Source organism: Lissotriton vulgaris, chromosome 11, assembly GCF_964263255.1.
Source record: "Lissotriton vulgaris chromosome 11, aLisVul1.2, whole genome shotgun sequence".
Classification (NCBI taxonomy): domain Eukaryota; kingdom Metazoa; phylum Chordata; class Amphibia; order Caudata; family Salamandridae; genus Lissotriton; species Lissotriton vulgaris.
Window position 1 is genome coordinate 827,977,685 of NC_141699.1, and position 27,136 is coordinate 828,004,820.

Below are 27,136 nucleotides of genomic sequence, written 5' to 3' on the forward strand. Positions count from 1 at the left end.
TTTCGACAGACAGAATTTCGACCTACACAAATATCGGCGTAATTATATCGATAGCAAAAATATCGACGCCCTATGTACAACATGGTAAGTACAAAAATATCGAAAAAATAATATCGATGTTAAAAATATCGTTGTCAAATATATCGATTTTTCGGGGATTTAAAATAACATAAAAAATACTGTAAATAATACTTATTAATTACTTAAACATATTTAAATATATGTAATAATGGTAAAAAAACATAATAATACATATTTAATAAAAAAATAATATTTAAAATTCATATATAATATATACTTACTTAAAAATAATTACTATTCCCACTCCAGTGGGTGCAACAGTAGGGAAAACTGACCCTGAACCATAAAAATACCCCTTTACCCAAAAACCTAAAACTGACCCTGAACCCTAAAAATACCCCTTTACCCAAAAACTGAAAACTGACCCTGAACTCAAAAAATACCCCTTTACCCAAGAACTGAAAACTGACCCTGAACCCAAAAAATACCCCTTTACCCAAAAACTGAAAACTGACCCTGAACCCTATAAATACCCCTTTACCCAAAAACTGAAAACTGACCCTGAACCCTAAAAATACCCCTTTACCCAAAAACTGAAAACTGAAAACTGACCCTGAACCCTAAAAATACCCCTTTACCCAAAAACTAAAAACTGACCCTGAACCCTAAAAATACCCCTTTACCCAAAAAATGAAAACTGACCCTGAACCCAAAAAATACCCCTTTTCCCAAAAACTGAAAACTGACCCTGAACCCTAAAAATACCCCTTTACCCAAAAACTGAAAACTGACCCGAAACCCTAAAAATACCCCTTTACCCAAAAACTGAAAACTGACCCTGAACCCTAAAAATACCCCTTTACCCAAAAACTGAAAACTGACCCTGAACCCTAAAAATACCCCTTTACCCAAAAACTGAAAACTGACCCGAAACCCTAAAAATACCCCTTTACCCAAAAAGTGAAAACTGACCCTGAACCCTAAAAATACCCCTTTACCCAAAAACTGAAAACTGACCCTGAACCCTAAAAATACCCCTTTACCCAAAATTAATTAATAATTCATTGCGAATTAATATTTAATAGCAAAATAAATTAATCATTAAAAAATAATTATTTAATTACAAATAAATTACTTCCCACCCTATTCCCCTATAAACCCACAACCCGCTCCAGTAGTAAAACATATAATTTACTTAAAAATATACATAAATTATCAATTAATTAATCAATTAATCAATTAAAATAATTCATTGCCAATTAATATTTAATTGCAAAATAAATTAATCATTAAAAAATAATTATTTAATTACAAATAAATTACTTCCCACCCTATTCCCCAATAAACCCACAACCCGCTCCAGTAGTAAAACATATCATTTACTTAAAAATATACATAAGTTATCAATTAATTAATCAATTAATCAATTAAAATAATTCATTGCCAATTAATATGTAATTGCAAAATAAATTAATCATTAAAAAATAATTATTTAATTACAAATAAATTACTTCCCACCCTATTCCCCTAAAAACCCACAACCCGCTCTGGTAGTAAAACATATTATTTACTTTTATATATTTTTTATTTATAGAAACATATTAAACACATATTATAACAATTAATTTAAATACTTAACTAAAATTTCTAACACATATTAGTAAATCGAAATTACTTACATCGATATATATGCTATCGATATAAGTAATTTCGATATTACTTACCTTAAGGTCGATATTCTGGCCATCGATATTCTGGACATCGATATTCTGTCCCATCGATATTAGCAACTCGATATAAGTGTAAGTCAAAATTGAAAATTCGATATTTTGACTGTGAACCACAAAAGACATTCAGTAAAAAAAAAAACAATAGAGTGAGAAGTGGGCGGCGAAGACCAGACTACCGCACGAGCAGGAGACAAAGATAAGAAAAAAAAAAGTCACAATAGTCATGATGAAGGCGAAGAAACAAAAATAGTAGAAAGAAGAAAAAAACCAGTGACTAATTGCAACTAAGAAGGACATACGAAGGAGACTTACCAATGATGAGGAAGGAATGGCAGCGGGCTGGGTTGGACAGAACAAACATCAGGATAGCACGAAAAAGGGAATGACGCAGTACAGTTTCACAATGGGAACCTATAACATGAGGAGCTAATAAAAAGAAAAGAGGTTATCACATACGAAAAAGTAAGAAGAACATATCAACAGAATAAAACAACAAATAAGACTACATAAGAGTTAAGGTTTGCTGAGTGCAATGGGATCATCTTTGTGGGTGTGGGTGTGGATGAATTTCCGAAGGTCAGCCAGATCATCAAAGCTGAAAGTACGTTCCCTATAGGTCACTTTGAAGAAACATGGGTGTATGAGACCGTATCGGGCATTCATCGAGCAAAGCGTGGGCCTCAAATCCAGAAATTCTTTCCATCGAGCAGCCGTTGCCCTGGAAACATCCTGAGTGAAAAACACCTCATGACCAGATCATAGTAATTGCTTATATTGTTTAGCATTCTGAAGAATGGTCATGAGGTCAGAATATAGAAGGAAATATGCAATGATCCCACTGGGCTTTGAAGGAGTAGATGAATTCTTTGGACCTAGACGGTGAGCTCTTTGAATGTTAACATTGAAGTGCTTAGGAATACCAGTAATAGGAAGGACTTGAGTCTTCAAAAATTGGATGATGTCTGATCCCTCAGAATTCTCAGGAATACCATAAATTTGGAGATTTTTGCATCTGTTGCGATTTTCCAAATCTTCCGAGGTTTTCTTGAGTTGATCAACTTCCTTGGTTAGACTGGTAACCTTGGCGACCACATCCTGAGCATTGCTTACCCTTTGCTCCACATCCGTCACCTTCTTATCTAGACTAGACCATTTGTCAGCTAACCTCTGAAGAGTTGTGGCTATGTCTGTCTTCCAATGTAACAGGGAGAGGAGATTTTGATGGAGATGGAGGGTCCTTTTTAAGACGCTTACCAGTTGCAGGGTCTTTATGCGTGCCAGAAGCGCTTCCATGCGCTTTAGTGATGTGAGAGGACTCCATTGTGAATAAATAAGCCCAGAATGATGTCAAGAAATACACAACAGGATCCCAATATTAGGTACAACAGTCAAGCTGATAAGAATGAAAATATAGCCAATGAGCCAGCAATTACAGCATAAGATAGGTGTAAGTAGAAGCAGCTGTTATTGAATGAGGGTTACAGACGTGAGGAGATATAAAAGCTATGCCAAACAATGAAAAAGTCATCACCCAAATAAATGAGAGGAGATAAAGGCAAGTATGATTTGAAGAAAAAAAAAAAGGTGTCCAAATTTGAGTCAGAAAGAACCCTTGAAATAGGAGCCAGCATCATATTTGAGAGAAAAAAAATTATATCCAGTGTAAAAGGTCAACACAGTGAGACCCATGGAAGTTCAAAGCAAGGTTCCATTCAAAAAATGACATGGAGAGTGAGTCTGACAGCAGAGCAGCATTAAAGAGAAGAAAAAACGTTGTGTAGGAAAAATCGGAAAATAAAAAAACAAAATGACGGCCGCAATTCGAGCGGAGTAAAAAGTAGCCAATAACCGCTTTGGAAGGCGAAAAGACGCCCAGTGAAGGCACGAGGGTTCCGACATCAGAATCAGCTGATTCTGTTAAGGGCAATTTTGAGAATTTTTAGCATTTCTCCCCATATTCTCTAGCACTATATCCTAGTAGACCTCCAAGCCGCCACAGGGGCCCAAATCTTCCTCCCCAACTCTCTTGTTTTTTTACCTTTGCCATGATACATGGCTGACTCTACATTATGCATGCCCAGAAGTCTGGTCAGCCACATTTGAAACGTGGGGGGGCTCCACATCTTTCCAGGCTGCAGATAACAAAATTTGTAGCACTGCCACAGAAATAAACACTAAGGCCTCGATTTCATCATTAATTCGAGTTTATTTTCAAATCCTAGAATCATAAGTGTTGGGGATAGATTGATTTTAACATCTAGCAGCCTCTCCCAGAATGCCTCGATCTCTTTTTAATTTTTTTTAAGTTTCTCACACTGATGTAACATGTGGATGAGATCGGCTGGGCCCTCTGAGCATCTTGGGCACTTATTATCTGCCCTTTTGCCCCAATCAAATAATTTAGAGGGAGTAAAATATAGATTCAAAATTGTTTCCAAATGCTGAGCTTTAAGATTGGAAGAACGTAAAATTCTCTTATCCAGCAGTAGAGCTTTATCCACATCAACATCGGGATCTTCCAATTTAGTGGCCCAAGCAACTTCAGTTTTTTCTATGTCATCCTGATCTGCCTCCATGAAGGTTTTATATATTTCTTTAATTCTATGTCCTCCTACCCTCAGGTAGTCTAATATGCTCCATCTTTTACCTAACCTGATACGGGGTCTCTTAGATTTAATTGTTTGTACTACTTGTGCATATTTAAACTCCTGACTACCAAGGAGGGGGTATTTCTGCTTCAGATACTCAAGAGGTCTAATCTCGTCCCCGATCATAATGTCGGCCATTGTCAGGATGCCCTGTTGTTCCCAGTGTTTCCAATTACCATCACTACTCAGGTTGGGAAATAACCCTGAATTCCAGAGGGGAGTATGAGGAATTATTCTAGGAATTTCCAGGAATTTCTGCACTCTTGACCAAATCCCCCAACTGCTTTTCAGTGTCTTATATCTTGCTCTTTTATAAAAACGTCTCTACGTCTTTTTTAGTAAAATGCCTGTTGCCTCCCTACCTAACATCAATTCGGAGATTGAGGGGAGGGCATCTTGTTTATTAGGGGTATTCCCTTTATTTGCCACTGGATCAAATAGAATAGACATTTGCGCTAAGAGACAGGACCAATGATAATACCTTAGGTTAGGCATTCCCATACCACCTCATTCCTGTGGCAGTGACATAAATTTTAGGGACCTCCTGACCTTCCCGTACTGCCAAAGGAAATTGCTAAAGATAGCTTCCATTCCTTTAATCAGTTTTTCCTCTATAGCCAATGGGATGGAGCAAAACCTATATAGAATCTTGGGGAACATAGTCATTTTTATGACGTTCGCCCGTCCTATTATTGACAGGTATAATTTATCCATCCGTTTTAGGTCTTCCTCCATTCAGTGTATTAGGGGAGCAAAGTTATCCCAGATAATGTGCTGTGGCTCTGCGTTCATCGTTATTCCTAAGTATACAACTGAATCGACGAACCTATGATCTAATTTAGCGACATTCTTGGAGCAGTGAACCTGGGTCTTCCCTTCGTTCAAACGATACTCCGAGTAACTACCAAATTGCTCGGTACTACAGACCAGTTCCTGCAGAGCTGTATGGGGATCTGCTGTGACAATCACCAACTCGTCTGCATATGCCAAAATTTTAGTTTCGTAACCTTTAATAAACACTGGTTGAATCATTGGGTTAGTTATTATCTGTTGTATTAAGGGGTCTATGTAGAGGGCAATAAGGATGGGTGAACATGGGCACCCCTGCCTCGTCCCCGTGAAATATAGATATTTTCAGAGCTTTCCCCCATCATTTGGATCTTAGCCACCGGCGCCTCATACATTGCTTGGATAGCACACCTAAATCTTTGACCAAACCCTCTTCCCTCTAGCACTTTCCAGAGAAAGTCCCACCTAACCCGATCAAATGCTTTCTCTGCGTTGAGGAGGATCATTGCCATCCCCCCCTCCCCGGCAGCATGGAAATCGAATAGCGTGATCGGCGTCTTATATGATCCGTAGTTCCCCTACCTGGGATAAAACCATGCTGCCAGGGAGAGACCAGACTACCAATGATCCCCCCCAGATGGGTTGCCAATATTTTGGCATACATTTTGTTATCAGTATTGATAAGGGAGATTGGCCTATATGAGCCCGGATTTTCCTTGGGCTTACCCTTTTTGTGAAACACCACTATGTTAGTGCTTCTCCAAGATTCCAGGATTTTACCAGTATTTATAACCCTATTAAATAAATCAAGGAGCAATGGGAGGATTTCCTGTGTAACCTTTTTATATATTTCCAGGGGTATGCCATCCGGGCCGGCTGCTTTCCCCGCTGCCAGATCTTGTAGGTCATCTGTTAACTCTTTTAAAGAGATATCCTTTTCCAGTATTACCCTATCTCCAGCTGCCCCCTACTCTACCCTTAGGCCTTCTTCAATTGGTTCCTCCTGATCCTCCTGATACAAAGCTTGGTAATATCTTTTAAACACATTTAAAATTTCCCCTGGTTCCTCGTAGCTCTGGCCTTGCTCTTCAATCCGAGTTACCACATTTATAGCTGCCACCTGTCTAATGCGGAGTGCCAGTGCCTTCCCTGCTTGTTCCCCTGTTTCATATAGCCTCCTTCTCTGAGTTTGATATTCGGCGACTGCCTTTTGTGCCAGTTGATTTTGAATTTCAGCTTTAATAACACTCACTCTTTCAAGGCTCTCTGTTCCCTGTTTACCCTGAGCAATCTCTCTCCCGTGCAATTCCTCAGCCCTCATCAGTTTTTCCATTAAATTCTCCCTCTCTTTGGCGATCTTTTTCCATTTCCGGGCCGTATAACTAATAGTTTCCCCCCTTAACGCTGCTTTATAGCTATCCCAGACGGTACCTCTTGGAGCACTATATCTATTTGCGTCAAAAAACGCCTGCGTCTAGTTTTTGATGTGCACCACATAGGTATTGTCTGCTAAAAGCTTCCTGTTGAATGTCCAGGGCCTCTGTTTTTTAATGGGCCTGTTAAAATCTATTATTAAAAGAAGGGGATTGTGGTCCGAGAGTAGCCTTGGAAGTTTACGATTGTTAACCCTACTAAGCTCCACAACAGACAACATAAAATAACCCAATCTTGAGTACTTCTGACATGGATGGGAAAAGTACGTGAACCCCGGGTTCCCAGACTCAATGCTCCCCCATACATCAGACAGTCCGTGCGTTTTTATCATGGAGCATACTGCCCGGTAAACCCTTGGTTTACGTCCCGTATATATGGTTCCTTTCACAAAAGCTGCATCAATATTTAGGTCGCCACAGACCACCATTGGGGAAGGCCAGCCTACCAACTCCTTTTCTAAAAAATCAAAGACCTCCTCAGGCTCGTCTTGATTTGACCCATATATCCCTCATATAGTGATGCCCATATTCATTTTGCATATTGCCCACCTACCCTGGGCATCGGCCATCGATCGTTTCACACCACCCAGGGCGATTCTTCCTATGATGGCCACCCCCCTAGTAGTTGTGGTCTGAGAGGAGCAGGAAAGTATCTCATAGCCACTCAAATGTAACCAATGTTTTTTCCCCCAAGGCAGATGCGTTTCCTGAAGACACCATATATCGGCCTGCATTGATTTTACATACTCCCCGAATCTTCCTCTTTTTCTCCAATCATTGAGGCCACCTATATTCAATGTGCATATCTTAAGTTTAGACATATTTCTGTATACATTCTACCGTTTCTTCATCCAGAATGGTTACTATGTTGGACAGATTTTTAACAAAACAGGAATGGCTAGCCATCTGCCTGATTATGACAACATCTACAATTGCATCAGAAATTCTCATTTTTGATTTTTCCACCCCTCACCACCATCGCCCCTACCCCTCCCTTGACCTCCCCCTCCCTCCTCTCGACCATCCTCCTCCCCCACCCGCCCCCGCAAAACCCCCTGAAGGGAGTAGAGATCTCCAATGGTAAAATATAGGATAGGCAAAGGCGTACACCTCTGCATGTAGGTTAGCAAATACATTTTTGTAGTGCATATAGTAGTACTATTGTAGTACAACCAAATTAGCTACAACATGCAGTTTGTGAATAGGTCTCTAAGATTTCCTAATGAAAGAGAGACCATTGGCTTGATCACACCATTCTGTGCAATTTTTTGGGCCTGTTGTTGTCAGTTGAACATCTTAAAAAGACATGGTAGTTCATAGTGTGGGCTTGATAAAAAGTCAGCTCACTTACTGCAACAAAGTGAAAATATGGATGCTTACAATAGAGATGGATTATCCAAGAACCTCCCCTCAGAAGGATGAGGGCTTAGGTTATGCGGGCTCTCCCAGAAGATAAACAGATCTTTAATAACAATGACCTTCTGAAAATGGCACTGCATGCAGACCAGTTGGAATGAATGATGAGGAAGAGGTGTGGCGCCGCGGCCAGGGAGACTGTTTTCAGAATCTGGGTATCACGGTTCAATCCCCGGTGCCAGCGGCAGAGTAGCCCAGCACCATGTGACTCGGGGCAATAGCTTGCTTAATCTTCCCAGCGGCCCCCAGCGCCTAGAGACCCTTACGGGTGATTGTTCGCACTTTAAAAATGTGGCATAGTATATTATTATGATTCCATCCAATAGATTTATGCAAATATTCTCCACACCTTCTTTCAATTGATCCATGCAGGTTGCAGAACACGCTTGAAAGATTGCCTAAAATGAATGAGGTCCGAACCCTCTTCTGGGGATTAACTACACCAAAACAAAATAGTGACTTCACACTATCAAGTTATATAACGAGGACTTTAAAAGTTTTTTATTCAGACATGGCTTTAGTAGAAAACTGAGTGTTGGACATGTTCTGCAGAGTCTGTATATCATTTGTGTACTTTGCTTGACTTTTTGGCACTCCATTTGCAGGTAACAGCAGTCTGGCTGGTGCAGATCTCTGCCTCTCTATGAATAGATCTACGCACTGTGGGTCTGGCACCCTGTCAGACCAGAAACCCCAGCTGGAAGCCACCACAATGTGGGCACTTATGGTCATTGCCCAATTATTAGCGGGCATCGGAACAGTGCCCATCCAGCCCTTTGGAATCTCCTATGTGGATGACTTTGCTGAACCCAATAACTCTCCTCTCTACATTGGTATGTACCAGAGAGTCAGAAAGTTGCCACTAACTTCCCCTACTAATTCCCTTTTCCCCAATCTCTTTCAATGTACCTTTTGAACAATCCCTTTCACTGTTTCTCTCTCTCTCTCTCTTCTTTTTCTCGCTATCTACCTCTTTCTTTATCAATCACATATCCTATTTCACCAGTAATCGGTTTCACACCTTTCCGGTCATTTAACTTCTATCTACTGGCCTCTCGCACTAGTGCAATCCTTTATTTTATTTAAAAGTTTTATAGAGTGCGAACAAGACCCAAAAGGGTATCAGAGCGCTGTACAGAGTTAGCACCAGCAAGTATACAAAACATAAACCAGGTAAGTGAAGTTACAACCTGTGGGAAAACATTCAAAATTAAAGAGTATAGTGTTTCGGAGGTGGCATAGAGCGCTCCTAGTAAAACATCATACAATAGAAACGACCCAAGATGTGCGATTTGCCTCAAAGGATTTTTGTTGAAAGAAGAAACTAACTAAATCAAACAGCCCAATGCAGTTAAAGGAGCTATCTAGGAGTTGAATAAAAAGAGGGCAAACACATATAATGGAATATCAGTGAAAATAATTCAAGGTTATTGTTCTTGACAAAACACACAGGCATGATCAATGCGTTAACATTCGTTCATTAGTAGCCTTTTGGCCAGTTTTTTGAAGGAAGTGGATGGATTGGATCTGATCTCAGATCGCAAGGAGTTCCAGATTCTCTGAGCAATTCCAGTGAATGCACGGTTGTATGATTTTTTCTTTTTGAATCTTGGAGGTTTCAAGAGAAGGGTGGATTTACTTCTGAGGTTCTGGCTGGAACCCTATAGCTCAAGTTTATTTGCAATGTAGTATGGGGTATGGTGGTGAATGGCTTTATGCATCAGACAAGATATGTTTGTGATAGCTTGTGTACCATGTATGGAATTAGTGGAAAAGGGAGGAAAGCATAGGCAAGAATTCCTGACCAGTTTATCCATAAGGCATTGCCTTGGATTGGGGGTGAGGAAACCTGGCGGTGATGTTTTGGCATTTGCATTGTGCTATGTTGCAAATAGGTCTATCGCCTTGGTTCTCCACTGTTTGAAGTAGGAGTGTTATATTGATTTCCCACTTGTGCAATTGTTGAAGTGTGCTGCAGAGCATATCTGCAAAGTCGTTTTCCACCTCTGGTAGGTTTTCTGCTAGGAGATGGATTTTGTGATATATTGCCCAGTTCCAGATTCCTCTCTGTTAGGAGGGAGAGCTACAATGAGTGTGTCCCCTGTTTTTTAACATTCTGCATTGCAGTCTTTATGTATCAGGACTACCTTGTTGTGAAGATGACTGGAACATTTTCAGAGCTATTTGAATTGCTAGAAGCTCCAGATGATTGATGTGGAGGTGTATCTGTAGTGTTGACCATAGACCGTGTCCTGTAGGCTCTGCATATGTGCTCTGTAACCCTCAGGGATGCATCTGTGGTGATGATGATCTGCGGATTGGGGCTTTTAAGGGCTGAACCTGCATCAGACTGTTGTTCTACCACTGCAGAGAGTGATGGGTCTCTGTCCATACCAACACTAGATCTTTTAGATGCCCCTATGCTTGATTGAAGAGTGTGTTGAAGGGGAGGCATATGTAGTTGAGCATTAGCACTATGGCTATACATGATGCCATCATTACTAGAAAGCTCTTGACATCGTTTGTTGTTGAAACAGAGGAAATGTTAGACTTGAACTTTTGTACCCTTTCTGGACTCGGGTACACTTTGGCTCTGATTAAGGTTAATGTTGTGTCTAGAAAAAGTTGCACCTGCAAAGGTCGTAAGTGAGACTTTATAACATTGAAAGAAAACCCTAAGTTGTGTAGAAGGTTAATTATCTATTGTGTGTGCTGTAGACATTGTTGTTTGAATGGACGTTTGATGAGCAACCATCTTGATAGGGGAAAACATGTATGACCCCTTCTGAGATGAGCTGCTACCACTGCAAGGCATCTTGTGAATACTCTTGATGCTGTAGTTACTTCGAATATAACACCTTGTACTGGTAGTGCTGTTTGTTGATTTGGAAAATTAGATAACAACAGTGGGCTGGATGTATGAGAATATGGAAATTGGCGTCTGAGGTCTAATGCGGTCATGAAATCTCCTTGCTGTAGTAATGGCATCACATCTTGTAGTGTGATCATGTGAAAATGTTCTGAGGGGATTTAATGTTGAGTGGTCTGAGGTCTAGGGCTTAACATTCCATCCTTCTTGGTCATGAGGAGTAGATGCACATGCTTTGCATGGACTGGTAAGCAGTACCTCTCCGTAAGCAGTGGTTAGCCTGTGGGGGTTGCAGTTGTTTGAAAGAGTCCATGGCATTGCTTTGTCAACATTGGTGTGTTGGCGTGCTAATACATCCACACAGTAATGTTTTGTTAAGGTATGTGGTGTGGGCCATGAAACTACTTTGCAAATGTCAGCAATAGGAATGTTCCCTAAGAATGCCATAGAGGCACCTACTTTACAAGTAGAGTGAGCGCTAGGGGGAACAGGTACAAGTCTTCTAGCTTTAGCATAACACGTTTTGATGCATTTTACTATCCCTCTTGAAATGTTGCTTTTTGAAATGGCATTTCCAATGTGAGGAGGTGAAAAAACAATGAATAATTGCTCAGTCTCTCAAAAAAGTTTTAGTTCTGTGGATATAATACAATAAAGCTCTTTTAATATCTAAAGCACGTAGAATCATTTCTGCGACTGAGTCAGGTTGTTGAAAGAAGACAGGTAACTATTGATTGATTATAATGTGAAAAGGTGAAACTACTTTAGGAAGGAACTTTGAGTTTGTTCTGAGAACTACTTTGTCTCTATGAAGTTGAAGAATGGTTCTTCCAAGGTTAGTGCCTGAAGATCGCTAACACACCTAGAGTGAAGTGATAGCGATTGAGAAGGCGACTTTCCAAAATAAATATTGAAATGGCAGGTATTTGATGGCTCAAATGGGGGCCCCATAAGCCTTGTTGGTACAATATTTGATTTCCATGCTGGCACAGGTGGAAGTCTAGGGGGAATGATTCTTTTAAGTCCTTTGATAAACGCTTTAATAAGGGATATTTTGTATAAGCTTATTGAAACCCTGTGGTGTGCAGATGCAACAAATTAGAAAGAACTGTATTTGTGGATTTAGCGGGTTAATGTGTTGATGCTGGCAGCAAAGAACAAATCATTTCCATTTGACATCATAACATTGTCTAGTAGTAGGTCTACGAGCTTGTTTAAGAAAATCTATGACGTTAGGAGCCATATTGCAAGGTTCATTTCCTTGGGATTGGGATGTCTTATTTCGTCATGGTTCTATGTGAGAAGGTCCGGGTTGAGTGGAAGCTTCTCACATGCATGTTCATCCCGCTCTCATAGTTTCATTTCCCTGGAAAAAGCTGCCTATGCACCTCAGACATTCCCCTGCCTACTGCACTTCAGGAAAGAACTAAAGAATAAGCTCTTCTCCACTTCTCCTTAATCCTGTAGCAATTCAGGATATATCAAATAGTGATAAAATATCCCACTTTTTGCGTTCCTTCATCGACCTTACACTCCTGGTTCTCTTCAACTTTCACCTTTTTTTTTACTTTGCAGCAATCCTTTTCTCTATTGCCGTTTTTGGACCAGCAGTTGGTTACCTCTTGGGGTCAGTGGTTCTGCGAATATTCGTGGATATTGGAAGAGTTGATGTTGGTGAGTCCCTTTATTTATATACTTTATCCAGATGTGTGACTGCATGCACTGTCCAGTGTTTTAGATAGGTAAACATTGTTTACACGAAACCGGAACACCGCATGCCATTACAATGCATTAATAGTTCAAAAAACAGCTATCTTATCGATCAACCATTGCCTTTGCCATGTACAGCTCACCGCTGACGTTTGGCTAGGTTTGCATCATAGAAATACTACATATTATAGAAAATTTTAAAAGCGTGGTCATTTTAATTTTCCATGGAACATTATTTTATCAGAAGTGGTAGTGATGTTTGCGAAAACATGCACTATAACCAATAATTGAATCTATCATAAGAGGGAGTGGTTTGTATGTTCAGGACCAGAAAATTGGATTCTTACAATGAGAGACAATTGGGCTCCTCTGTATCTATGCTCCTCATTCGGAGTACTTGGACTCCTTGGAAGACGCCCAAGTCAACCCGGGAGCTTGAATTATAGTATAATCCATGGAGCTGAACATGTTCCCAGCAACTGGCTGCACTAAACACTGAAACACTCTAAAATGTCTAACAGCTTATAAGCGACACACATAGACCAATCAAAAACATTTATAAGGTGCTGGGAGGCAGACACAACATCCTGCCTTCCAAATCTTCATAAAGTGGCTCTGTGCGGCTCTCCCACAAACACACGAAGAAAGGTATTTTGCTATTTTATACACGATTGTAAACCCTAGCTTCAAGTGTATATATTTAAAATAGCTTGCTGCAGTAAGACGGCAGCTAAGTGCTGCAATAGGCTGGAGAAAGAGCAGACTCAATGAACCTTGGGGACTATCTATTAAGGATTTTGTGGCATTCCTGCGGTGCTGAGACATGTTGCATGTTGTCTGCAGCCTTTTATCTTGGTATGTAAATCAACGCAATGCTCTGAATCACTGTAATGATTTCACACAAGTACCTGTGCAAAACTTTAGTAAATAACCCACTAGTGTTTTTTTTCCTGCCTTCAACATCTGTCAAAACACAACTTTTTTGGTGTAAAAATTCTGTTACATTAAAATCATAAAAATTACAATATAATACAATTGGATTCTGCAGTACCTGTATAAATACCTGTCAATAATTTCTTAATAATCTGCAATTTGTGTCATACCCAGACCCGAATGATAAAGGAAAGACGTCAGAACTTGACTGTAATAAGTTATTACAGTTGAGTTCTGTTGTCACAATGCCTGCTTCCGAGATGAAAGGTAGATCATGTCAGAGGAGCAGCTGTGCTGCTTTCCTTTCTTCTGCTTTATTTTTCTAGCAGAAAGAACATGATTATTTTTTGCATTCCTCAGATAATTATAGAAACGTTAGAATCTTCCTGCATGTTTCTACACATTCAGAAGTACCGTTCTAAAAAAAAAGAAAAACTAACTTATATTTGACTGTTTCTAATATCTTTTTACAACAAATATCTTATCGGTTTTTGATATGTTTAATTATGCACTAGAAATTCTATTTGTATTCTTCATGTTTGCAAACATGTTCTCTCTTTCATATGAAAGAGCTAACCCGATCATATGTTATATGAGATAAAGAACCCCTTCCATATATGTTTAAGGATATTGCAAGTCACCTCAGAGTTCCATTCCCTTATAAAGGAACTTGGCTTTGACCTAATTCCTCTATATGGTTATGGAACTCCTCTGTGACTTGCAAATTCTGTATAATGTACAACAAGGGTACTTTATTCTTCATATTAAATAGGTTTTGTACATTCTTTATAAATTGAAAATCTTATTGCTTGTCGCCATTAACTTTTCTGCAAGATGGGACATAATAAGTAGTCATTAACAGCTTTAAAATAAAGCAACTGGCTACATGTAATGAATATTGTCACTCAAGCTATTGTTGCCAATTTTTAAATGGGATGACTGGATTCATCTCATAACTTTTTTCTTACGGGAGCTGTTCAAGGCACATCAGCCACATGTACTGGATACATTTATTTATTTGAGAATTTTTATATAGAACGAACATTCTACGACACCCAGCTAAAAAAAGAATATGAAGAAGTTCTAGCTAGCTATAAAAAATTAATAACAACAGAGAAAAGCAAATACTTCGTTCAAAAAATTACTGAGTCAAAAAACTCTAGTAAAGCCCTCTTTTCTACTGTTAAAAAACTTTCAAAAATTGAAAACAGTACATCAGAAGAAATGTCGTCAGACTATAGTAACACACTAGGTGAATTCTTTGTAAACAAAGTATCTTCAGTTTATGACTCTTTCAAAAGCCATAACACAGACATGGCAGATCAGGCTACCCCACAATCAATAAATTTAGTGGAACAATCAGTCCAACCCATATTGTTCCAATTTATTCCTCCAACAGCAGATCAAATCCAGAAGGAATTGCTCACCACTAACTCAGGTAGCCCAATGGACCCTTGTCCACCCAAAATAATGCAAATCTGCTCAGAACAACTGAGCCTGGTATTAGAAAAATTATTTGCTCAAATACCTGGAACTAATACCTTTCCAGATGACTGGAAAAATATATCAATTAGACCACTACTAAAAAAATCAAATCGGGACTGTGAAGAACCAAGTAACTATAGACCAATAGCTAGGATCCCTTTTGCCGCAAAGATTTTAGAGAAACTCTTAAGCAAACAGCTATCCCGTTATCTGATGGACGGTAACTGGCTAGAACACTCTCAGTTCGGTTTTCGTGAAGGACACGGAACGGAAACTGCTTTAATCACAGCTGTGGAAGAACTTAGGAAAGTGCTGGATAATGGAGCAAAGGCCGCCTTGATATTACTCGACCTATCGGCGGCCTTCGACACGGTCAGTCACGAGATTCTCCTAACTCGTTTAAAAACAGCAGAAATACATGATTCCGCATGTACCCTCATCGCATCCTACTTAGTAAATAGAACTTTTTCAGTAGAAGTAGGAGGAGCGAAATCTAAATCTTTTAACTCACCATGCGGGGTCCCGCAGGGGTCCTCGTTGAGTCCCACCCTTTTTAACTTATATGTGGCCCCCCTTGCAGAAATCATAAGGAACTGTGGATTCACCCCAATATCCTATGCTGGTGACACCCAAATTGTGGTGTCCATCAGCAAGGATGTGGAGGACACAGCAGAAAAATTCCAACTATGCATGACACAGGTTAGCCAATGGATGGAAAGGAATTGCCTAAAGCTTAACGAAGACAAAAGTGAGGTGATGATACTATGGGGTGACACAAACATCTGGTCCCCTGCTTGGTGGCCTAATATTTTGGGTAGATGCCCAAATTCATCAGAAAAAGTGAAGAATCTGGGCGTCACTCTAGACACCAATCTATCTTTTGAAGCCCAAGCCAGCAAGCTGTCATCAACACTTTGGTATATTCTAAAAATGATAAAAAAAGATACTGCCTTATCTACCACAGGATCACGTAAGACAGTAGTGACAGCCTTAGCCTTGGCAAGACTGGATTACGGGAATGGCTTATATGCCGGAGCTAGGACAAAAATCATAGCTAAATTACAACGCCTGCAAAACGCAGCAGCCAAATTGTTTTAGGCATACCTAAGTTTGAGCCAATCAGTCACAAACTAAAAACCCTGCATTGGCTGCCAATTGGAAGAAGGGTGACATTTAAATCACTCTGCCTGGCCTACAAGGCACTTCAGGGAACAGGATCACAATTTTTGAGGTCTCATTTAAAACAATATGAACCAACGAGACTTCTTAGATCCAGTCAATTGAAGCTAATTAGTGTCCCCAAATTTAGACGAGCTAGCTGGGGTGGAAGAAGCTTCCTTGTACATGCAGCACGAACCTGGAATCAGCTGCCTCTTGCCATAAAAACGTGCCCATCTTTGGAATCCTTCAGAAAGGAAGTAAAAACCTGGCTGTTCTCTGCATAACTCTAGACACCGTTCTTGAGAGATGAGGATCTGTCATAGCGCCAAGACGCCCACGGGCATTCGCGCGCTTTACAAGTTGACAAATCAAATCAAATCAAACATGACACATCAGGGTATCAGAGTGCTGTACATATAGCAGTCAAGTCATACATGCAGGGGAAAAAAACAAATAAAAGGCAAGAACGAATAAGCAAGGAGCAATACAAATACAATATACCAGTCAGCCTCATAGATCAAAGATCTGGAGGTTCCCTCAAGAAAATAGTCAAGCTTAGTGACTTCAGGACTACTAGTGAAGAAATCTATTGATCAGAAGCATTTTTACTTTCCGGGTTGCTACTTCTTACTGTTGCATCATACCCTGGAGATGTGCTGCTGATTAAACTATTTTATGTTGCCTCCTTTTTTAAACATATTGTGATCATGAGAATTTAGAGTCTGAAAAATAAACTGTAATACAACAAATGATTTGATGTGTCATAAACACCTGTTGATATATTTATTAACATTTCAAGCAATGCAGTTAAAAAACAATGTATCTGAAAGAAACAGGTTAGTATTAGATTCCGTACCTTACAATATTCCCAGGCGTCAGACTGGATCCGGAAAATTTTGCGTAGCAGTACCCTTGAGCGTCGGTAGGCGTCGTCTGCGGCTCCGCACTTGTTGTCGGCGTCATTGGTGCCGGGATGACGTCGCCGGAGTACTTAGATGCCGCCCTCACGCGCTGACGTCAGTTCTTCTTTTTTCCGCGCCAGCAAGCGCCGATCCGGAAAAAGTAGTACCCATAGCCAATTTTCAACTAACTTTTTCGATTCTTTTTGATCATCTTTCAAGTCGCTCGACTCCGACGGTGCCGGTAGGGATGCCCGGGTTCAAACCCTGCGTCGATTGTAGCCGACTGATGTCGGTTGCCGACCCCCCATTGTCGGTGCCTTCACTGTCTGGGCCCCGACCACGACGACAAGTCCTGCTCCGACTGCCGGGCCCTGATGTCCAAAGCTAGACGGGAGCGTTCCCGCAAGCGACTCGAGCTTCGGCAGTCAGCCCCGCGCCGCTCGAGGTCCCGGTCCGGAAGGAGGTCGAGGGACCAGTTGCGGGGCCGGAGTCACCACAGTTCTGGGAGTCGTCATCAGTCTTCTGGCTCGAAGTCCTCAAACAAGAAGTCGAACAGGCGACATCGCTCTTCTGACTCCCTTCGATGCTCACGCGACGTGGCCGGGGGTTCGGGCAACACCGCCCATGCGGCTCCGCCGGAGCCGCAGGCGTCGCGGCCTGCTCTATACCCGCTGGTCCCTGGGTAGAACGCGACGCCGGAGGAGATCGAGGCCTTCCTCATTGCCATAAGGTCGCTCACTCCTCCATCGGGTTCCGCGGCGCCTTCGGGCCAAGCGGCCCCGGCTGGGTTCCCACCCGGGCCGGGTGCTTTGGCCCTGGTGCCATCGGGTGCTTTGGCCCCGGCGCCGTCGGTGACTTCAGTCCCAATGCCGCAGGGTCCCATCAGATCCGGTTCCGGATCCGGGTCGTCGCCGGTCGACCTTACGACCTCGCCGACTCCGGCCCCCAGGGTGTCGCCTCTGGCGCTGTCCCAGGACGACGTTGACCCCGGTCCTACCCTCGGTTCGGGTCCGGCGCCGGAGCGGCGCCACTAAGCGCCGTATTCAACGCCTCTAGGAGATTTTTACTTCTACGACCCGGCCCCATCCTTTGACCCTGAGTTTCGGGTGATGAGTGGCGAGGAGGATTGGGAGGGGGCCGAGGACCCTCTGGCGCGTGAGTGCCAGTCTTCTCAGGACTGGGCAGGTGAGCTAGGGGAGGCCAGTGGTCTAGACACCTCCCCAGACACTGGTTTTGTCTCCCCTCCTACCGTGGCTAAGGAGGAGGGGGCTGCTTATAGTGTGGTGCTGGCGCGGGCTGCCAAGGCCTTGGGCCTTGTGCTCCCCGTCGCGGCCGTGAGGACTAACCTCCTCACTGAGGTCCTTAAACCGCAGGTAAGCTCGGCTGAGCCTCTGCTGCCGGTTAATAAGGCCTTGTCAGACGTTCTTCTGGGCACTTGGTCCAAGCCCGCTACAGGTTCGCCTGTAGATAGGAACATGGCCAGGCGCCACCGCCCGGCTCCGGGCGACCCTTGCTTCCTGTCCACCCACCCCACCCCCAAGAGCCTGGTCATCCAGGCCTCTAACTCCCAGACCGCATTCCCGACGGCTCCCCCCGATCGGGAATCCAAGAGGTATGAACAGTATAGAAAAAAGATGTTCTCCTCCATTAGTTTGGGGTTGCGGTCCGTCAACACCGCGTGCCTCTTGGGCCGTTACACCCACTCTCTGTGGGACACGGTCGCAGACGTGCTGCCACAATGTCCGGAGGGGGTCCTGACTAAACTCACCAAAGCCCTTGTGGAGGATCGAGATACGGCATGGTATTCCATCCGGTGTGGGCTGGATACCACGGACTCGCTAGGCAGAGCGATGGCAACGATAGTGGCGATTCGTCGCCACGCCTGGCTGAGGTCCACCAACTTTTCAGCTGATGTCCAAAACACCCTTATGGACATGCCGTTTGATGGCAGTCGCCTCTTTGGCGACAAGGCAGACATTGCGCTTGAGCGCTTTAGGGACTCCAGGGCTACGGCCAAGTCCTTGGGCCTCTCGGCCCGCGCCAGCAATCTGTTGCCTTTCGCTCCTTTCGTGGCCAAGGAAGAGGCGCCCCCACACTTCCTGCCAGCCACGGACCACAGACTAACATCCAGCGCGGTGGCGGACGTGGTAACCGCCGTGGCGGCAGTCGGGGACAACAGCGAGGTCAGTCCACACCGACCCCTGCAGCATCCGCCTCAAAATCCCCCTAGTCCAAGCTTTCAGGCCCATGTGACGCCAGTGGGGGGCAGGGTTCGCCATCACCTCCTCCACTGGCACACTGTCACATCAGACAGGTGGGTGCTGCAAATCGTCCGAAGGGGCTACTCCCTCCCCTTCGAGGCGACCCCTCCAGCCATGCCACCCCAGTACCACCGCGTGTCGGGGGATCACTTGAGTCTTCTGCAAGAGGAAGTTACGGCCCTCCTGGACAAGTGGGCCATCGAGCGCGTTCCTGGGCTAGAAGTAGGGTGTGGTTGTTACTCCCACTACTTTCTGGTTCCCAAGAAGGGCAAAGGGGGCCTACACCCTATCTTGGACCTGCGGAACTTCAACGGCTTCCTCAGGAAGGAGAAGTTCAAGATGCTGACACTGGCTCAGGTCTTAGCTGCCCTGGACCCGGGAGACTGGATGGTAGCGTTGGACTTGCAGGATGCTTATTTTTATATCCCTGTCCTGCTGGCCCACCAGCGTTACCTGCAGTTCACGGTAGGCCACGAGCACTTTCAGTTTACTGTGCTCCCCTTCGGTATTACCAGCGCCCCACGGGTGTTCACGAAAGTGATGGTGGTGGTCGCAGCTCATCTGCGCAGGTTAGGGGTTTCAGTCTTCCCCTACCTCGACGACTGGTTGTTGAAGGCGGGCTCGCCCCAGACAGTCGTCAGCCACCTCCAGACTACGGCTGACCTCCTGCACCTGCTGGGGTTCTCCATCAATGTGCCGAAGTCACAACTGTGTCCCTCTCAGAAGCTCCTCTTCATCGGAGCGGTTCTAGACTCTGTGCAGTTTCGGGTTTATCCTCCCGAACAGCGGGTTCGGGATATTCAGGCTCTGATTCTGATTTTTCAGCCATTAGCCCGAGTCTCGGTCAGGTTGATGCTGTGGCTTCTGGGGGTGATGGCCTCCTGCATCCATCTGGTGCATCAGGCCAGGTGGCGGATGCAGGCTCTGCAGTGGGACCGGAAGTTTCAGTGGGCCCAGCATCAGGGCAACTTGTCCGACCATGTCTTGATCTCGGAGGGCACTGCGAGACAGTTGCAGTGTGGCTCACGGACCGCGATTGAGTCAGCGGCAGATCCCTCTCCCTACCCCAAACGGAGCACGTAGTTGTGACGGACGCGTCCCTCCAGGGATGGGGGGGCACATGGGAGAGGCAGAGATCAGAGGCCTCTGGTCTCTGGCAGAGTCCCGGCTCCACATCAACCTTCTGGAGCTGCGGGCGTCCCGGCTTGCACTGAAGGCATTCCTCCCCTCTGTCTGGGGGAGTGTAGTGCAGGTGTTCACGGACAACACCACCGCCATGTGGTACTGCAAAAAACAGGGCAGGGTGGGGTCGTGGACCCTATGCCAGGAGGCTCTGCGCCTATGGCAGTGGCTGGAACATCAGGGCGTGACCCTGGTGGTTCAACACCTGGCAGGTTCCCTGAACGCCAGGGCGGACAAACTCAGCCGTCGGTGCATGATGGATCATAAATGGCGTCTGAACTCGGACGTGGCGCAAGGCCTCTTTCAGCAGTGGGAAGAGCCTTGGTTAGATCTATTCGCCACAGAAGAGAACGTGCAATGTCATCAGTTCTGCGCGTTGGAATTTCCAAGGCGGCACTCGCTCGGAGATGCTTTTCGTTGCTAGTGGAGCTGCGGTCTGTTGTACGCCTTTCCACCTATACCACTACTGTCCAGAGTGCTGAAGAAGATCAGACTCGACCGGGCCCAAGTTATCCTTGTGGCTCCGGACTGGGCACGAAGATACTGGTATCCCGAGCTACTCTGCATGTCTGTCGATCCCCCGATTCGTCTGCCTCTTCAGGAGGACCTTCTGTCGCAGCAGCAGGGGACGATCCTCCACCCGAACCTGTCCAGGCTCCACTTACTTGCGTGCAGATTGACCAGTGGCAGTTGAGGCCATTTGACTTGCCTCCTGAAGTCTGTAATGTCATTCTGGCAGCCAGGCATCCCTCCACAAAATCGGTATACGCCTGCAGGTGGAACAAATTTGTGGCATGGTGCACAGCAAAGGCTGTGGATCCCCTTTCTGCCCCTCTTTCAGAGGTTCTCTTCTTTCTTCTTTCTCTTGCCCAGCAGGGCTCTGCTCTGGGCACTCTGAAGGTCTACCTCTCTGCCATTTCCGCCTTCTTAAGGCTCCCTGATCAGCCCTCTTTGTTCAAGTCCCCAGTAGTAAATAGGTTTTTGAAGGGCATCACTCATATGTTTCCTCCTGTTCCTTTCGTGATGCCTCAGTGGGACTTGAACCTTGTTCTGACCTATCTGATGTGCGCTCCTTTCGAGCCACTTCATGACTGTCCTCTTCGTCTCCTTACTCTGAAGACTGCATTCCTGGTTGCCATCACCTCTGCCAGGAGGGTGAGTGAGCTCCAGGCTCTTTCCTCTAAACCTCCCTTCCTTTCTGTCCATCTGGACAAAGTTGTGTTGAGGACACAACCCTCTTTCCTGCCCAAAGTAGTCACAGCCTTCCACATCGGGCAGTCCATCACTTTGCCCACCTTCTTTCCGCCTCCGCATCCCTCGAAAGAGGAATAGAGGCTCCACGTCTGTACCCAAAATGTGCGCTTTCGTTCTATTTGGATCGCACACGCCAGTTCCGGGTGGATGACCAACTCTTTGTTGGTTACGTGGGCGCTAAAAAAAGGTCTGGCGGTGCACAAGCGGACCATCTCTCGGTGGGTCGTGTTGTGCATCAAGGTATGCTGGTCTTTGGCTACAAAGGAGCCTCCTGTTGGGCTGAGGGCCCATTCCATTCGGGCCATGGCGGCTACTACTGCCCTGGGCCGTGGAGTCCCCTTGCAGGACATCTATCAAGCAGCTACGTGGGCCGCGCTGCACACGTTCGCAAGACACTACTGCCTGGACAGCCAAGTCCGGCGAGATGTCTTTTTTCGGCCGTTCCATTCTCCAGGACTTTCTGGTGTGATCATTGGTTCGCAGACCCACCTCCGGGGTTGGTATTGCTGGGGTATCTATTCTAAGGTAAGGAATTTAATACTAACCTGTTTCTTTCAGATGCACAAGTTACTTACCTAAGGTAACGATATATCTGTAAGAAACAGTAGTTGGTATTAGATTCCTTACCGCCCCACCCATCCTTCCCGTTCTGCGAACTGATATCTAGGGTTAAGGTCATCCCCTTTCAGGGCCTTAGTTTCATGGCACCAGTGTTGGTTTTTATCATGTCTCTGCGTTTCTGGCGAGGAAAAGCTATGTATAAGAACTGACGTCAGCGCACGAGGGCAGCATCTAAGTACTCCGGCGATGTCATCCCGGCGCCAATAACGCCGACGACAGACGCGGAGCCGCAGACGGCACCTACCGACGTGCAAGAGTACTGCTATGCAAAAGTTTCCGGATCCAGTCTGACGCCTGGGGATATTCTAAGATAAGGAATCTAATACTAACTACTGTTTCTTACAGATATATCGTTACCGAAGGTAAGTAACTTGTGCAATGGGCTGCGTTGCGTGAAATGCTGCTGTTTCTCTGTCCCCCTGCACCGTGGCTTTCAAGCCTGTCTTGCACCAGGCACACATCCTTGCATCATTGTGCAATGGTGAGTGTGATATAACATAGGTTTTGTATTAAAAGGGTACACTGCAAGCAAACATACTATACATAGACCTAGGGTAAAATGCCTCCCACATTGGATGTATCCTGTACAGTACTGAACACTTGCTATGTTGGAAAAGTTTGGAAATTCTAATCCCCTTGGAATTTAGCCCAGGTCAAGGAACACAGGAATAGTTGCTAAATGGTACATGCTGGGGCCAGTGTTTAAATCTCTGTGGACCATGAAGGGCAATGTAGATTGAGGTAGTCTATGACGATAGCTCCAAAATCTGCTCTCTTTGTTCTGGATAATGCATGATCCATCATATTCCTCCCTGTATATATATATATGTGGGTGGTTGCACCTGGTATGCCCAGACTCCCAGCTATTCAAAACCCACAGGATTGCACCTTGAAATTCAAACTTTAATAACAATCCTTTTCATGGAAGGCTACGACTTAGTAAAAGAAGTTGTAAACAATGATTGTGATTAAATAAAAGAGTGTGCTTAAGATTATGTAATATTATGAACGCTTCTGCACAAAAAATAAAATGTCGCAGTCTATAGAATTGTGTTTGTCTGTGTTTTGTAAGCTAGTCCCAGAAATAGGCACTGACTTCATCTTTGTTTTGAATGCAGCCATGTTTTAATTTCTGATAATGCCCGCACACTCAGCAAAATGTGCACTGATGCTTTGTGATGACATGCTGTTCTTGGTGAGCTTCAAAGGAAGTGGGCTGTAATTTGCAACATTTCCAACGTCTCTTCCTGCTCCTCACAGTGAATATATTCATGCATTGAGTTTGTTATTGTTTTATAGAACTAGGTTTGTACTTTCATATCTTTGACATTAGGTCAGAATAGAATAGAGCATAATAATATTCCGTTGGGGACAGGGAGAGTGCTAGGATGGTGGTATTATATGACATTGTATAATTCTTTATTTAAATTTTTAAAACCTTTGATATATTTGCTCACTCTATGCTAACTGTGTAATTTCCATTCATTTCTATGTTGAATTTGTATATAAAGCCCCTGCATTTTGGAGGTGCGCCAGTCTGGTTTGCCCTGACTCTAGTGAGTGAACCCCTGCCGGGTTGTCTCATTCTTGTGGCGTACAATATTTTTTTCTCTGAAACTCGAATCAAGACGTTCTAATTGCTACAATTGATTGAGCTTTATGCTAATTCCCTTGGGACCTTTTATAATCATACTTTTCATCAGATTGGCCTTCAGTAGTGACAAGGTGCTATCTTGCCTGACTAGAGGTGCTTTAAAGTGTGACTTAAAATCGATTTCTAAAATTTGAAGTTTTTACCAAGACTTGTAACATTGTTTACAGATAAAAAAAGACTTCATTCTGGCTGTGTGTTTGTATGAAGTGTTGAGACACAATTGTATTTAAAGACCCAATTAAGTCCTTTTGTGTGAAGATTTATGAAAATGTGTGGATTAAGATGGATGGTTTATCCTGTCATTGGGTGGTCAATACTGTGGAGCTGTGAAACAGGATTTGAATCATGATTTTTTTATTTGCCCCCCAGGCCTTTTATATCTCCAGAGAAAATGTATAATTCCTGTAATTTTAAAGCACTTTATTTTAATGTACAAAGAAGCACTTTATTTATTGTTAAAACCTCTTGAATGTCTGCTATCGTCAGATGAGGTTTTGTGGATCCCTTCTTGCAGTAAATTGATCTATTCTTTTATCTTTTTATCCTTTGCATCATAATGAATATTGAGTGTTTTAATTGTGAATGTACTGTCTTAGTTTGTGTAATTCTTTTAAATAATTTTTCTGTATTGGATTTAATTTTTTTTGCTTGTTGTGCTTTTAAGTGTATTCTGTCAAAGCACGTTAAAGATTAATTAAATATCAGCAATGAAAATTCCCTATATTGACTTTGTCTAATTATTATTTTTACCTTCTGTAATGCTCTTTGCATTTCCTTAATTGACCTTCATGGTTTACATTTGATTTGTGGCTCCAGAGAGCTTATTTATGTAATGCTATTTATTTAATTTGTGTTGGGATGCCAATAGGGAGACTGTTGTGTTTATTCTTAAATTCCTTACCATTGGTATGGAATGTCATTTACGTGGGGCAGAATGCTAGAATGTTATTTGTGTAATAATCACTTAGACTTAGACAAACATGGTTCCTTGATAGTTTGCATAGCAATTGACAGGCACAATTTTTTTAGGAGGAAGCAGAATAAGCAGAAACCTAAAGTAGAGCATGTGTCTGCTCTAAAAAAAAAAAATTAACTTGTAGGTTCGGTGCCTTGTATGATGAATTGATAAGAGATCAAATAATTATGCGTGTGAACAATGAACATGTACAGGAGAGACTGTGGATTTATGGAGAAGCGTCTCTCAGTGATGTAATTTTAGTTTTTTAGAAGGTAGATATTTCAAATAAATGTGCTAAAGCAACTGAGATGAAACCTAAAGAAAAGCAGAAAGAATCTGTTTGCAAAGTCAGGATATAGAGAAAGAAAAGAGCTGTGGGCCAGGATGAGATGAAGAAGAACTAATCTAAACGTCAGAAAAAGAGAGGCTATAGATGTGGTAGTAAGGCTCACTTAGCCTTTAGTAAGAAGTGCCCAGTTCGCAATCAAACGTGCTACAGTATGTAGGAAAAATACGATTAACAGGAAAGTAGGTGTAGTCAAATGTGGTTCTGCATCTGACTCAGACTCTCAGTCAGATAGGTCTACTGAAGAATGTTCTTTTAAACAGAATGAGTGTGTTCTTGGAATTGTGGAGGCGCAGGGTAATGGAAGTGTGAATCTCCATCCCAAACAGTCTAGGAATAAACCAGTCTGTAATATCAAGTTTGGTGGAATGGAGATACCGAAAGTTGCAGATTCTTGGTCTCCTTATACCATTGTGGATAAAAGTGTGTGGGATGAAGCATTTGCTGCCATTTTGGGGGTATTCCTTGTGCCCAATAGATGTCATTCCTGAAAGCTTCATGGGGGAACCCATCCCAATGGTTAGTTACCGGAGATTAAACTTTGAATTCAAAGGGAGGAGAAACATTAGCAAACTATGTGGCAAAGAATGATACATCTGTTCTAGGTTGAGTAAACCAGAGAGCTTTAGACACCATTTTAGACCCAAATAGTCAGGAACAAGATTTAGTCACTAAGGGGCATATTATCAAGAACAGCGTTAAAATTATCGCTGCTTTAGCGGCAGGGAACTGCTGCTAAAGCGGCAATAAGGGGCTTGATAATATGCCCTTGTGAATTCCCATAGAAGCCCATGTTTACACCAGACATGGGCGTCTATGGGAATTCACAAGGGCATATTATCAAGTCCATTATCGCAGCTTTAGCGCTATTTTCATGCCACTAAAGCGGCGATAATTTTAACGCCGTTCTTGATAATATAATATGCCCCTACTGTGGTGACACTATTGGAGTTAATTTGAAGAGCATATTTCTGAAGGTGTTTTTGGGGAAAATTGAGACATTGAAGGGGTACTCACACAAGTTTGTACTAAACCTTGATGCTGTTCGCAAGGTGCACAAAATTAGGGAAATCCATTGGATTGTGAAGGAGGAAGTTGACCAGGAGGTAGAGAGGTTTCTGAGAGAGGGGATATTTGAACAAGTCAACGCTGCTGAGTGGATTGCCCCAATAGTCATTGCGAGGCGAGCTTATGGGAAAAACCACTTATGTGTGGAATTGAGGAATTTGAACAACAAAATAATTCTAGAAAGGTTCTCATTACCCAAAATAAAAGAGATGCATACTAAAGGGATGAAAGGATTCATGTTGATTTACTTGTCTTCAAGCATAACCAAATCCAGCTGCATGAGGATAGTAAAGATTTGACAGCTTTCGTGACACCATCAGGGTGTTTACGCTATGCGCATATGCCATACGGACTAGCTTCGGACGTATTTCAGAAATGTATGGATAAGTTATTTAAGGATATTACCTGCACTATCTTTTTCCAAGACTACATATTGATCATGGGTGAGAGAGAGCATGAGTCCAGAGTGAACAAGGTACTACAGATTTTGAAATACAATGGGTTGACCGCAGAGTTAACAAAATGTAAATTCAAAGTGAAAAGCTTGAATTATCTCGGTCATAAGGTTACTATTGATGGCATAAAACCAGAGGCGAACTTTTATGTGCTGTCAGGGAAGCTCCCTCTCCCACTAATAAAGATGTACTGAAGTTTTTTCTGGTGGTTGGCCGAGTTTTATGCAAAGTTTGTTCGCA

At 43.2% G+C, this 27,136-nt stretch overlaps 1 protein-coding gene across 2 annotated transcripts in view; it reads left to right on the forward strand.

Moving 5' to 3' along the window:
- Positions 1-27,136, forward strand: part of SLCO2A1 (solute carrier organic anion transporter family member 2A1) — a 661,420-nt gene that overhangs the window by 400,789 nt on the left and 233,495 nt on the right. For both annotated transcript variants that reach the window (XM_086943938.1, XM_086943937.1), the window contains exons 4-5: positions 8,643-8,870; positions 12,482-12,580. In XM_086943938.1, coding sequence (XP_086800064.1) covers positions 8,643-8,870; positions 12,482-12,580 — 327 coding nt within the window. The remainder of the gene's footprint in view (positions 1-8,642; positions 8,871-12,481; positions 12,581-27,136) is intronic.